Source organism: Lygodium microphyllum, chromosome 19 (genome assembly GCF_053477565.2).
Source record: "Lygodium microphyllum isolate KBCC chromosome 19, Lygodium_microphyllum_v1.1.10, whole genome shotgun sequence".
Classification (NCBI taxonomy): Eukaryota; Viridiplantae; Streptophyta; class Polypodiopsida; order Schizaeales; family Lygodiaceae; genus Lygodium; species Lygodium microphyllum.
Window position 1 is genome coordinate 99,641,108 of NC_141153.1, and position 15,293 is coordinate 99,656,400.

The window sequence follows — 15,293 nt, forward strand, 5'->3', positions numbered from 1 at the left end:
ATGCGGCTAGACGCATACTCAGGTATGTGAAGTCCACATTGCAGTATGGGCTACTTTATGAGACTGGGATTCAGATACAGTTGTATGGATACACTGATGCTGATTGGGCTGGTAGTATTTCTGATAGACAATCTACCAGTGGATATGTGTTTTCTTTTGGGAGTGCTGCAGTCACTTGGAGCAGCAAGAAACAGCCTATAGTTGCCTTGTCGAGCACAGAGGCTGAGTACAGGGGCGCAGCAATGGCTGCATGTGAGGTAGCTTGGTTGCATAAGCTACTTTATGATATGCATCAGCCTACAGAAGGGCCAGTTGTCATTTATTGTGACAATATGAGTAGTATACACTTGGCAAATAACCCAGTCTATCATGCTAGAACAAAGCACATTGAGGTGCATTATCACTATGTGCGGGAGAGGGTTTTACTAGGTCTTATTGATCTAGTTTATGTCAGCACAGAGGATCAGGTAGCTGACATATTTACGAAGGCATTGGGCGTAGAGAAGCTGCACAAGTTCAGAGACCTACTTGATGTGTAAGAATTGGGATTGAGCTCGAGGGGGAGTGTTGAGATATCGAGCTCCACTCGTGATATGCCAGGGTGACCGTTGTGCATTTATGTCACCGACTTGTCAGTTGCAGATGCGGTTGGTACACCGCCCATGAATAATAGCTAGATGACAGCTATCCTTATCTACTCTAATTCGTGGCTCAGTTAGTATGCCACCTTAGTTAGTTGAGTTTGGTTTGAGACCCATATATAGGGTTCTTCTATTTCTATGTACTTGAGTTCTTTTGGCTTACACAACTAAGAAGAGGAAAACTATTTTCAGCCTCCACCTTTGTGTGTATTCCCCCATTGTGCAAGCAAGAAAGCTACAAGTGAGACTCCTTCCTTCTCTCCCACAATCTTGACACTAACAACCCTTACCAAGCATTGAATGTAGCACTCTTCTATAGTCATATCACTATGACCCTGTTGAGCTAAAAATGCATTAGCTTCACTTAAATAGCCCCAAAACATGCTTAATTAAGAAAGAAACCTTGTTTATTTAAAAGAAATGTATTCCTAGAGAGTGTTTGTATCCCATAAGCACAAACCCACTTGGGAGGCTCAAACTTTCTATAAATAGGTATGCTGCCCTCCATTCAGCCTTAATCTCGTTTTTGCAGGTTTCAGTGTTTTCTTAATCTCGTTTTTGCAGGTTTCAGTGTTTTCAATTTGCTGTCCACACCTCGTTCGCGAAGGACATCACAGTCCAAGCGGTCCATTGCAGTCTTCACTCATCTGGCACCTGTTTCCAACCCTCCATCATTTTGCTACTGTTTCCAGCCAGGCGACTGCTGCTGTCCACCCATCCAACTATCGTATAGCCTCCCACATCAGCATACTACTGTGTTTGCAAGCCCCAGCTGCCGCCTTGCCAGTTTTCTCTCTCCTCTCAGCTGTCACTACTGTTTTCTCTCTCCTCCGTGATGCGTTTTGCAATTTTCTCTCTCCTCCACCCGTTGCCATCATCATCTCAGCCTGCATTTGCAGATTTTCTCTCCTCAATCTGCGTTTACAGCACAGTCTCTCTCTAGACTGCCATCTACATCAAGTCCAGCCACACACAAGCTGTGTTTACTATTGTTTGACACTCCGAGGCTGCCTTGCTGCGATTCGGGATCCATTTGGAGTACAACACACTCTCCAGCTCGTAACCCCTGCCTTGATCCTTGAGATACAAGAGTTCGAGGTTCAATATGCATTCACTGCATAGTGTGTTTGCTACATGAGCATTGTATATTCAGTAGTCATATCACTTCATTCATTCTTTGTATTCATTGTCTCTGAGTTACCCTAACCCAAACTATGTTCTTCTATCTTCACACGGTATCAAAGCCGAGTTCTCTGAGAGAAACCTAGGCCTTGATTTGAAAACTCTACACAAGAATCAAGAACAACAAAAGGGCAAATGACTTCAAACACTACTTCCACACCACTTCTCACATGCGAGCTAAATCCATCAAGGAACGAGTTGGAGTGGGCCTCAGAGCTTGCTTCATAAGCTCCCGACATGGCTAGGACTACCGTGGAGTTCCACGACCTTACGAGATTACTGCAACTAAGTATGATCTCATTTTGATGCATAGGGCCCAACAAAAGATAGAAGGTAAGTCTGACTTTCACCCTTAGATTCGGTGCACCAATCTACTGACCATGCAAGAAGGGTAGAATCTCCACTTAGGACTGGCCATCCGCAAGTGGAAACTGGCATAGAGTGCACTCCATTGCCTTCATACTTATTCTCTCTGGTGCCAAGTATATCTACCATTTCAAATTCTGTTAATAATGATTCCCCTTCTCCTATTGGTATGGATGATTTTCATGATGAAGAACGTATACAAAACAATTTCTGGATTTCCCATGGCAGCTACCTCTTCACTTGGGCACGGCTCCCATTTCTTGGCCAAGCCGTAAGCAAGAGATGGTGGTAGCTTCCACGATCGAGGCTGAGTATAGGGCTCTCTTCGATGGCACCACCGAGGCCATCTACTTGAGGAGCTTACTGGCGGCGCTTCACTTCCCTTGTGACTCTCCCACCGTTGTCTACTGCGACAACCAGAGTGCCATTGCCCTTACGGGCAATCCGATCATCACACCACGGACGCCGCATGTAGAAGTCCACTTATACTTTTCCAAAGAGTAGGTTGAGCTAGGCACTATTCGCCTAGAGTTTGTGCCTTCATCAGATAATTTTGCAGACATTTTGATCAAAGTGATGAACTGGCCAATTCTTTAATACCTTCTACCCAGTATCAGCTTGGGTACACCCTCCCCTACTTCTTTAGATTGACGGAAAGAGGATGCTTCCCTCTTGCTTTTCTGTCTAGTTTGAGAGGGAAGAACTACTTCTCTTGATAGTAACAGTGATGATGCTTACAGTTTTTAGACATTCATTCATTCATTTATTCTTTTGTATTGTACTTATGGACATTTGTAACTTCATCTGCACTTTCAAGATGACATGATTGTAAAAGGACACGGGCAAATGAATAATTCCCCTGTGAGGATACTATCCAAGTGGTACCATTGCATTGCATTTTGTGTGAGAATGACATCTTACATCTCCCTTTGCATTCCATGGCATTCTGTTCATGTAAACATGCATCTATGCACATTTATCCCTTTTCGGTCTTTTGGAGTAGTCGACTCTTGATCCACCATGTTCGTAGCATTGCACGTAGCAATCTCCAAGGCAGTTCTTCCTAGCTTGCTTGCTTGCTTTACTTGTCTTGCTTGCTTCATATCTTTGCTATATTTGTATCACCCACACCTTAGTCATTTTCTTTCTTCACCAACACCCAGTAATGGTAGGGATAGTATGCTTGTTTTGTGAAGGTCTTGGGTCTCTGACCATCCCTTATCACACTCCATTTTGGAACGCGGATACTCAATAGGACGAAAATTGATTTGAAACCCTCACTTAATGTTAAATCTATCAAAACTACAAAACCCTTCAAAAAAAAAAATCCATAGTTGATTCCATCCGTCATTTTAGGACTTGGATGGCCACTCGTCAACCAACATGCACCCTTTGTCCGATGCCCTAGCCTCTCTGGGGTGATCATTTGGGCTCCATTGGTAAGATAACCATCACCTCTGTAGTCTTAGTAGGCCACTGGGCAGCCAACACGCAACCTTTGTCTGATGCTCTAACTGCTTTGGGGTGGGACACCTTGGGAAAAAAGATAAAGAAAAAAATAGCTTGGTTGACCTACTTCTCGTGGCACCATTGTTAAGCCTGAGAGGGGATGTTGAGCTAAAAATGCATTAGCTTCACTTAAACAATCCCAAAGCATGCTAAATTAAGGAAGAAACCTTGTTTATTTAAAAGAAATGTGTTCCTAGAGAGTGCCTATATCCCATAAGCATAAACCCACTTGGGAGGGCCCAAACTTTCTATAAATAGGTATATTGCCCTCCATTCAGCCTTAATCTTGTTTTTGCAGGTTTCAGGTATTTTCAGCTTGCTACCTATAACCCATTCTGAAGGACATAGGTGTCCATTGCAAACTTCACTCATCTCGCATCTATTTCCAACCCCCCATCATCATTTTGCCATTGTTTCCAGCTAGGCAACTGTTGCTGTCCACCCATCCAGTTGTCGTACAGCCTACCACGTCAGCATACTGTTGCATTTGTAGGCCCCCAATTGCCACCCTGCTAGTTTTCTCTCTCCTCTCAACTGTCGCTGCTGATTTCTCTCTCCTCCCTGCTGCATTTTGCAGTTTTCTCTCTCCTCCAACTGTCACCGTCATCATCTCAGCCTACATTTGCAAATTTTCTCTCTCCTCAACCTGCGTTTACAACACTCTCTCTCTAGACTACCGTCTGCATCAGGTCCAACCACACATAGGTTGTGTTTACTATTGTTCGACAATCACAGGCTGCCTTGCTGTGATTCAGTATCCGTTCAGAGTACAACACACTCTCCAACTCATTACCCTGCCCCGATCCTTGAGATACAGGAGTTCGAGATTCAGTATTCATTCACTGCATAGTATGTTTGTTGCATGAGCATTGTATATTCAGTAGTCATATCACTTCATTCAATCTCTGTGTTCATTGTCTTTGAGTTACCCTAACCCTAATTGTGTTCTATCAGTTTGTGCTCTGTTGTACGGTGTTATTTGTATTTCTTTGTTAGGGTATTTCTTCACAAACCCAAGTGTCAAGGCCTCCAAATAGTTTGCAAATGTTATTTGCATACATAAGATGGATGTGTCTGATCCAGTTGGACACAAGGAAAATACAAAATGGGCAATGGTAGCATGTAGACACGCTTGTGCTCAACTTGTTCAAAAGGGCCTAAACAATTCAACCACCAAACCATTCATCCATAGAGGACATATTGCAATTCAGTCAGTCTTACATTATTTTCTCAATAATATCTATCAAATCTCGTCCTAAAAGAAGCAACGGTCTAAAGATAGTAGATTCTTTTTGGCTGTGCAGAGATTTAAGGCATTGCTGCATCAGTGCTTGGTCAAATCTGTCCCCAGTCTTTCAACTGCAAATCAGATGAGTGGAGTCCCATGTGTATCATCATTCTTTTGCCAGAGATAATTGAGTTCCACATGTGAAACCATATTCCAGCCAAGGGGAGCAAAGAATTGCCAGATCTATGCTCTTTAAGCTGGAACCGTAAAGCATGAAAAACACCAATTTGTTATGGTGTTAAATGGGTGTGCATTAATAAATGATGCCTTTCATGAAAAATAGAAAATAATCAAAGTCATGGGAGAGGTAATCCCTCCCAACCAGCTGGCATCCACATACATTTACAGCAATAGCTTACGAGTAGTAAAGGCATTATGACAACAGAAAAACACTTTTGTGCACCAATTGTAGCTGACCAACAATTCAAAGCCTCACTATAACATTAAAATTTCTCCCTTCCAATGTTTTATTAGCACGATCGTATGTGAAGTCCCCACAAGAAATAAAAATAACCATCATTCTAGAACAATTATTGAAGTCTATACATGTGAAAGCATTTGCCATTTGGCAATCAAGGATGGGATCCATAGTGTGCTTTTTGAGCTGAAATTGTCGAGTTATAGGAAAGGCCAATCTATTGAGGTGACAAAAATTGTTGTATAAACATGAGAGGTATTCCCCCTTAATTTATGTGGAGAAAGACCAGCTTGCATCCAAATATAAATGTAAGAATAGCTTTTGACGCAACATAATACATCTACTTTTGCTTTGATGCCACAAACCCAAGGATGATGTGCAAAGTCCTCGATAAAAGTTATGATGGAGTGCACATAGCTCCATATGCATACCATGAACAAGTTGTACACACTCCATCCTTGAGAAATGAAGGCATGTGCACCGTAGGGATGGAGGGAGTGAGGACCAATTTGAGCTAGGTTCAAATGATTATTTAGACTCTCTTGAGTTCCCTCTCTTCATGAGGCTGCAGAGATTGCAGCCATGAGGTAGGATAGAGTTTGTACCTGTGGTCTGTGGAGCAATACCCGTTCAAGAGACTCAAATGCTCCCCATGAGGATTCTCTCATGGAACATTCGAGGCTTTGGTGGATAACTATATTCTACGGAGGACAAAGCCAAGCATTCGAGGTTTTGTTAGATAACTATATTCTACCGAGGACAAAACCTTGTGAGATGAGATCTTAGCTCTTTGTATACCAAATTTGGGTTTTAACCTACTATTTGGTCATGGTCTTACACAACTCGGTACCTGTGTTGTATTTACACAGGATGTAGTGACTATGGAGAATGCTTCTACAAGAGCAGTTCTTTGGACAAGTACACAAGAGGGGTGGGCTTTATATGCTCATAGCCCTTGCCGTGAGGACTTACCACAATCTAGTACTACTTTGGCATGCTCGATATGGGCACCTAAACTTTGATGCTATCAAACAGGCTTCTCGAAAGAAGATGGTGGAGGGACTTCCTGATTTCCCTCCCATTCACACTCTATGCCCTAGTTGTTTGAAGGGCAAGCAGAGCATATATAGCCCCAACCACAAGTTGCCTCTCTGAGGGCTTCTACACCATTTGAGTTGGCCCATACCAACCTATGCAATCCTATGGGCACAGCCTCCCTTGGGAAGGCCGAGTATTTGATATTGATCATTGATGGCTTCAATCGCTATATATGGCCTTATTTTCTGGAATACAAAAGCAAGGTGTACTCCAACTTGAGCAATTGAAAGGTGTTTGCGGAAATGCAAACATCTTTCAAGGTTTAAGGCATACGAGCAAATCATGGCGATGAGTTTTACTCTAACCTCTTTTCTAAGTTTTGCAGGGATAACGGTATCCGGGTGGAGTACTCCCATTCAAACACCCCATTCGAGAATGGTGTGGTGGACTATGCCAATTAGCCCATGATAGAGATGGCGAGCATAGGAGTCTTCGCAGTGGCTATAGTGGTTTACATCTACAACCAATCTCCTACCTTTGCATTACAAGATATGACCCCCTACGAGGCTTTCTTTGAAAAGAAGCCTTTCGTTTCCCATTTTCACATCTTTGGATGCAAAGCTTTGTTAGTGTGGACAAGAAGAAGAAAGTACATAAACTGAGGATCTTTTGCCAATTGCACAAACATTTCAACTACTATCCTCAGCTGATCTTTAAACCGATTATCAAATTCCTCTCCCTATTGCTGATCATCAGCTTCAAGAGGCCTAGAAGAACCCATCTCTTGTCCAATTCCCTCATTCTCAGCTTGCTTCCCATGTTGTATGCCTTGTCCAAGATCAAGCATTGCATTTCTCTCTTCATCATGTGAATTTTCAAACTGAGAGGCATCATCGTTGCTTGATCCCATCTCACTATGTGAAGACATTCTTGCTATAATGCTCAGTTGATTATAATTTCAGCACTAGAATAATGCTTTTGCTTTCCAATCAAGTGCCACGGGCCCACCAATTCAAGGGAGTTGATGGTATACCAGCAATAGAACCATCAAACCAGCCTTCCTTCTTCGAAAGGGTACTGATGACCTGATTACACTTAATTACAGCAAGAAGCAAATTCACATAAAATGAAATACACATTGAGGTCAAATTTGATGCATTTATTATACGGGCTTGGAGTTTAGTACCTACATAACTTCATCAGATAAAACCAACCACTGTTGAAGAGAATTTGAGGCAACCACTTCTCTTTAACCAACTAAACGGGATAGAGCGAGGCCACACCATTGGAAAGAAAACGGACTTAAAATGGGAGGTTTTCTTCATGGATAGCTTCTATAGTGGGAGAGTGGCTTGCCTTTCTCCTCACTCACGCACCGAGGCAAAGACTTCATGGCATCAAAGGGGCTAGCAACGTGATGAAGGAGCATCACATACATGGTACCCCCTAAGTGAAGGACCACATTGACACCTCTCAAACATGGTTTGAGCTCTTCAACAAAGGTGACATCCAACTTACATTGGTAGCCGCTAGCAAAGAGAGAGTATTTACTTTCTCAATACAAGAGGATGGCGAGCTCAAGAGGGAGGATCTAGATCAATTGGAGTTCACGGGACACTCACAACAAAGAATTAGGGTTATGGCTCATTGTGACAGGACCCGATATCTAGACACACACCCTAAGACATGCAAAATGGATGGCTGGAGGCATTGGTCATACATAAGGAGGCCTCTTCTGATACTACAATGGGACCCTTGGGAGAGGGTATGGAGAGATCCATTTGCAAGGACACCTATGAAGGTTTCCATTTTTGGGATACACCATTACATTGGATAGAAGGATATAGCTGAGCAAGATCAAAGTGGCACCAATGGCAACTTAACATTGAGCTGCACAAGATATATCCCCGCATTTCCTTGCTAACTTCTAGAGGAGATTTGAGGATGAAAGGGATGCAGGAGACGCGGGAGAGAAGAGCACACACAATGTAGGTGTTGTCAACAATGTTATGACAGCCTTATTGCGCTTTCATATATGAATAAAGAATATGGGCGGTCACTATACACGGGCAGGCCCAAGGGTCTTTTACCCCAACAACCTTCCACTAAAAGGCCAATGGGCCAGGGAGTGAAAAAACAAATCAAAACAAAAGAGACAGGGTGAGAAATCATGACATCTCACCCAACGCCCAATCAAAAAGCGAGTTGTGCAATAAGTGCCGAGAATCTCCAAGTCCAAGACATCCAGGAGGCAAGTGATCCCGCAGCTCCATACAACAGAGCAATCCAACACAACTCATAAGTGCAAGGCTGTACATCATTATCATCAGAGTAGTGCATAGTATCAACGTGGCGCATACAAGACAGCGGAGAGCATCCAAACTCTCCAGAGTCAATCACTAAAAGAGGACCAGCATCCCAGACACAAGTCAAACGGGGTCTCAAGATAGTATGCGGCCACAGCGAAGCAGAAGACTGACATACGGCTGTAGAATCAGCCATAAAGTGCACTAAACGCACATCAAGAGGCCTGAGAGATGTCTGCGTCTCATAAAAGACAACATGACAACTGCGTAAAACCTGCTAGGCATCCAAATCCCAAAACCTGTAAGCCGTAAAGTCACCATCTCCATAGCCAAGGAGAAGACATCTGCATGACAAGCTCATGTGGCATACTGGCAGTGGCCTGGCAGCCAAATATCCTCAAGTGATCATAGGAGGATCTCATACCACTCCATGCCTCATGCGGTGTAATACCATTCAAAGTCAAGCACAACGTCCTGTTAACCAAGTAGATTGCCGTCATAAAGGCCTCAGCCCAAAAGCCATAAGACAATCCAGCTGTGGTAAGCATAGCAGCAACCTTCGCCTGTAAGGTCATGCACATGCCATGAGCAATGCCATAATATCGGGGGCATAAGAAATCAATGCCATATTGCTTACAAGAGATTCGTAAGTTGGGAGAGATAGCATGAATCTCATAATCCATCTGTAAGCATCTAGACCTGCTACCAACAGAACCATAAACCTATCAAGCATAGTAACAGCATCCTCAATCCGTACCAAAGGGTAAGCCCAAACACGGTGGGAAGCATGATCCATGAAGGTCATAAAATACGACGCTCCACCAAGTAACTGGGAAGGCATAGATCCATTTACTACAACATGGACTAGATCTAGAGGAGCATACCTCACACGATCGCCATAAGCCAAAGAGGCTCTACACGGACCATGAGTACAATGAGGGCAAGTAGCATGGGGAAGAGCAGGCAATAAGTCCATATCACATAAAGCATCCATCTCAGTGTGTCGTACATGGCCTAGGCGACAATGCCATAACAATGCATGTGGTATCTGCGTAACTGCAACCATAGAATCTCCCACATGAGAGACATGCACTATATAATCACTGCCATATCTAGCACCTCTAGCCAATACCAAGTAACCACGACAGATTTTCCATGAAGTATCCCCAAGAGAGACATAATATCTTGCACCATGCAACTGACTGACAGAGATTAGGCTCTTACTGAGTGTAGGTATATGCAAGACATCACAGAGCATAAGAGAAGACCCATTTGGCAAAGCCAAGTGTATATCCCTTGTACCAATAACATGACAATCCTGCTCAAGGCCCAAAGAAATACATCCGTCAACCTCCCTGTAAGAAGAGAACCAAGCTCTATGTGGAGTAACATGACAAGATGCCATACTGTCTAAAAGCCAATCAAAGGTATAGGCCGTACCATTAAGCAAGTAATCTGCGGGATAACATGATGCCAGGAATCTAGGCTCAGCTGCATCATCATGGATAACTACATGCACCATACCACTATCAACAGTGGTCTCACCTACTGTATCACTAACTCCGCTCTCATGTCTAGTGCAGCGCAATCTTTTCTGCTCTCTAATTCACTTGAAGCATTTATGCTTCACATGCCCTGTCTTTCCACAATGAAAGCAAACAGAACCTGTAAAACCTGTAGAAGAGGACAACTGCTCTGTAATAGCATGAGTAGGACTGTCCAATACATCCAAGAAGCTCAACGAATCAGGGAAACTCTCATCAGAGAGAACAGGCTCATAAAGAGGACTGTTTGCATGACTAGAAGAGCTAGAAGTCGTCATAGCATACTGCAAAGGGGACTCATCCAAACCAGAAGGGGAGAACACAAAGGCATTAACCACAGATGCAAAAGCTCCCACACGGACAAGCCTAGCAAACAAAAGCATAACATATCCAACCACTGTAGCTCGCAACCATAAAAGCATAAGCATGCCTCGGAGCCATAAATGCATAAGCATCTCCGAAACATAGGAGTATACATAACTTTGCAGTGTCTCATACCATGTACTGACATACATGTCCAGCCAAGAACGGCAAGTGGTAAATAAACTTGCAAGAATCAAGCTCCAATAAAAGCCCAAATATCTGTGTAAAAGCATCCAGGTAAGAGGCTCTATAAAATACATGGTAGCACACCATGTGCATACACGGGTGGCCATAAAGATCAACTGCTCCCTGACATACATAGGCAATAGCAGCCCAAATAGCATAGATGCCATACAATAGAGAAGCAGGACAGCCATAACTATAAATCCCAAGCACTATCCAAGTCCACTGATCAGTAAGTATCCCGCATATCAAATGCAAACGAGCAATCACAGCTCAATAGGCAATTGCCAAAACAAGGGAGCAGTTCACTATTCAATACCTGTAAGTGCATCCAAGTAATAGCCAAGATCCATAATCAGAGCATCAAATCCCATATAGCATCCAAGGTCGTAACGGAAAAAACCAAGTCGTAATGGAAAAAGCCAAGTCAATATCCAACTGCTCAAGGGAATACTCAAATGAATGTCAAGATGAGCTCAAACAACTGCCATCCACAGCCAAAGCATAGAGCATTCACCAAGACATCATAACCCGTACTGGATAGCCTAGGCATAAACCATGTCATAGATGAAATGTCAGCTGCAAAGAAGTGACAGTCAAACCCAAATCGAGCTCTAATCTCAGCTCAAAAGCATTCCGGAGCATAAAAAGACATGTGGTATAGTCCAAATGCGTAAATACATCAACCCAAGTAGCCGAGAGCACCCCGTATGCAATAGGCATAACCTGGCAAATCATTAAATAGCTTCAGCCCTGAAGTTTCCAGCAGCATATAACCTCCGTAAACTAAGCAAATCAATGCTCAATCCACGCTCAAATCCATAGGCAAACCATAGGCATACATTCCCGTATGTATAGGCACCAACCGGGCATAATCGGGCATCAAGGGGATAAGCAAGAGTCCAATGAAGGCCTACAATAGGCCTACACAAGCCTAGAACAAGTCCAAGCAAGAGGTGAAGAGAACAAGCTTCAATGATGGAAGCTATGGTTGCCTCTTCATGAAACCCTGCTGTTCATGTCAAAGAATGGCTGAGAACTGAGTGAGAAGCAAGCTCTCATACCTCGTGTAGATGCCGGGAAGGCTAGGAAGCACTCGCGAAGGACCTGCTCTAATACCAGTTGGAAGGGATGCAGGAGACGCGAGAGTGAAGAGCACACACAATGTAGGTGATGTCAACAATGTTATGACAGCCTTATTACACTTTCATATATATATAAATAAATAATATGGACGGTCACTGTACACGGACAGACCCAAGGGTCTTTTACCCCAACAGAGGAAAGTATTAGACCAAGAAAGATCTCACTCTTTCTTTGGTTTCTACAGTGCAAAAGTTTAGCAATTGGACCATGGATTGGCTCCATGTCCCTTGTGTTAGATACAAGGAGCTAGAGGAGACACAAAGATAATGCATTTGGGATTGCCCTAGGGCTCAAGCGGCTTGGAGGAGAGCCCATAGGATGGTGTGTCATGGTCTTGTAGACTCCATGATTGCTATGCGGGGGACAATTGCTTGGGTCATGGATAGAGACCCAACTTGCAAATACTAGGATATACATGGACGTCATGCTTACCTTGTCTTGAGGCAACTTGTGAGCAAGATCATCACATAGATGGTGTGGACCAAAGGCATTGTCACATATGGGAGATCATAGCTAGCATTATTGCTTGGTACATCTAGACTACCAAATGCAACCATACCATAGATTTCTAAGACATATATGATGCAAAGACTTTCTTCAAGATTTGGATAAAGATTGTCCACCCTCTCTATGGGAGATGGGAAAGGATACAAGGCGTTTTAGAGACTATGAGGAGAGGAGAGGTGAGATCTTTTCCTTACGACTAGGTATTTTTGCATTTTCTTCCATTGTCAATTCCATATAGTCTAGCACTATAGACCTCCCAACTAGTTATTTATTAAGGCTTTGTAATAGGCTTCCCCTTGTTGCACATATACTTTGGTATATGGAAGTTCGTTGCAAGGCTCCTTTGTACTTTGTATTTTGCCTAGGATACTTTGTCTCAAGGGGATTTATTGATAGCATTTTTTCTTTTCATTATTGGGAAAAAAATTTAAGGCACGTGCATCTGCCCAAGCATGTATGAGAGCATGCAACTGCAACAGCAATGAAGTTATATGCATCTATCCAAGTGGGTCTATAGAAACTATGCAACTGCAGAAAATCATGCACCATATCATACCTTTATAGGCATACCAAAGCCATACAACCATCACAATTTGAATACCCACATCTAGCACACCACAGCACAATCTTAATACAAACGATGCTACCATGTTGCAACAAGAACATCTCTAGAAACAGCTTTCTTAAACATGTCAAGCTTGATAAGCTGCTAATGAGAGCAGTTTTGCCTCCATTTCTATCCTGCAAAGAGATCGGCCTAATTGGCATATAGCAAGCCAATGCAAATGTCAATATGGAGAGCAGAAATAACACATTATCGATTGTCACGTTGTCCTTATTAGATGCAGTGCAACACATAATGCCAATACCCTTATTGCTAGCAATGCTTGGTTTGCACGTGTGATGATGTCCCTTGAAGAGTTTTTTAGACTGTACGAATGCAGAACTTAAGGCTAGCATTTAGGTGGAGACAGTGAGTTGCTTGAGACTCAAAATGAAAAACACTTGCGATGTGTGCCAATTGAGTTCCTAAAACAAGTTCATACGTTGAATTTCTCGTTTCAAGTCCTTCTAGATGAGTAGGATGAATATGATGCAAGCACGAATAGATAGCATTAGTCACTGTAAATTCTTTGCTAACTATCCAGCTAATGAGGGTCTCAAAACTAATGCAGATGCTTCCAACTGTTGAGCTTATCTGAATGCGAGCCATCAAACATGCAGACAGCAAATGGCTACCTGAAGGCTAGACCGAGGTCCTCCAAAAACAAGCTCCTCTCCTAGTTCAGTCTCGAGTGACTTAACTTCGTGCATGAGCTTCCTCACCAAGGGAGGGAACATAGAGGATTTTCCAAAAGTTCGCCAGGCCTTCAGAAAAGCTTCATCGTCGTCTGCGTGGAAGCTACCAGAAGGAGTGCACTCCATGTTCTCGGGAGCAGCCCCATTTGTGTCCCTTGTAGTGATGGTGTCAATGGTAGTCTCATTCTGCATAGGACCTTCGATCACAGGCGGGGTTGGTGCCGAGGAGCATGAAGCGCGCATGCAGAGATGTATTAGGCCTGGTCTTCGTTGCCAGCTGATGACTCGCTTGGAAATACGATGCATCTCGTACTATTGCAAGTGTGATAATAGGTTAACAATGCTAGTGCCATAGAGTGTGATAATAGGTTAACAATGCAAGTGTGATAATAGGTTAACAATGCAAGTGCCATACAATGACACCTTGGAAGCGACTAAGCTTGGTTACCTTAGACATTAGTAATGGCCAACCCACGCCTAAGCCAAAAGACTTAAGCAAATAAAAGTAAGGGTGAAAGTATCAGGGCCGCCCGTACATTGATTACACAAGGGCCTGACAGTAATGAGAGAGAGGGTATTTGAGGTGACATACAGTCACTTAGAGAGAAAGAGAGAGAGAGAAAGGTCTTCGAGAGAGAACACAATTTCCACCAATCAATGATTGCTAAAATTATTTGGACTTCTCCAAGTTCATGGAGTAACACCATATTTACCCCCTAATGTTTTGACACAAAGTAAAGATTAGTCAAATAAACCAGCCACACGCTACTAAACTTGACTATGTAAAGTCCCTAAAGTTCTAACGTCAAGAGTGGTCAAATAAACTTGCCACATGCTATTAAACTTGATTATGTCAAGTAAAATTTACTTAGGTGTGCCCTTGCTTTTGAAGTTCCAAGGTTGGAAAAAAATTTAGCTTCCTAACTGTCGTAACTTGCAACCTCAGTAAGCTAAACAAATCACATGTATAATACTTATAATATGACATTCAAATATGCTGCAATGCAAGTACCACTTTATAATACCTTAGAAGCCACTATGCTTGGTTAGCATAGACATTAGTAAGTTGGTTGGAATAATTGTAACTTCCTAAGAGTCATAACTTACGATGCTAGTAGGCTAAAAATGTCATAATAGTCTTACAATAGTCGTAATTAATGGTGTCTGAATATGCTAACATTACAAGTGCCATAACACCTTAGAAGCCACTATGCATAGTTAGCCTAGAGATGAGTAGGTTGCTTTTGAAGTTTGAAGGTTGGGACATTTTTAGCTTATTAATGGTCAGTAGATTCGTGACTATTAATAACAATACAAGAAGTTCAAAGGTTTGGAACTTTTTTCGCTTGCTATTGGTCAAAATTAACGACCTTAGTAACTTACAACACTCTAACAATGCAAGTGCCATATTGTAACACCTTAGAAGCCATTATGCTTGGTTACCTTAGACACGATAAGTGGCTTTTGAAGCTCTAAGGTTGAAACTGTTTTAGCTTACTAATA

General features: G+C 42.7%; 1 protein-coding gene across 4 annotated transcripts in view; it reads right to left on the reverse strand.

Moving 5' to 3' along the window:
- Positions 1-14,129, reverse strand: part of LOC148020197 (uncharacterized) — a 98,310-nt gene extending 84,181 nt beyond the window's left edge. For 2 of the 4 annotated variants that reach the window (XM_087700920.1, XM_087700917.1), the window contains exon 1: positions 13,731-14,129. In XM_087700920.1, coding sequence (XP_087557046.1) covers positions 13,731-14,096 — 366 coding nt within the window. In that variant the 5' untranslated portion in view covers positions 14,097-14,129. The remainder of the gene's footprint in view (positions 1-13,730) is intronic. The other 2 variants (XM_087700919.1, XM_087700918.1) reach the window with 2 other exon arrangements.
- Positions 14,130-15,293: the final 1,164 nt, after the last annotated feature.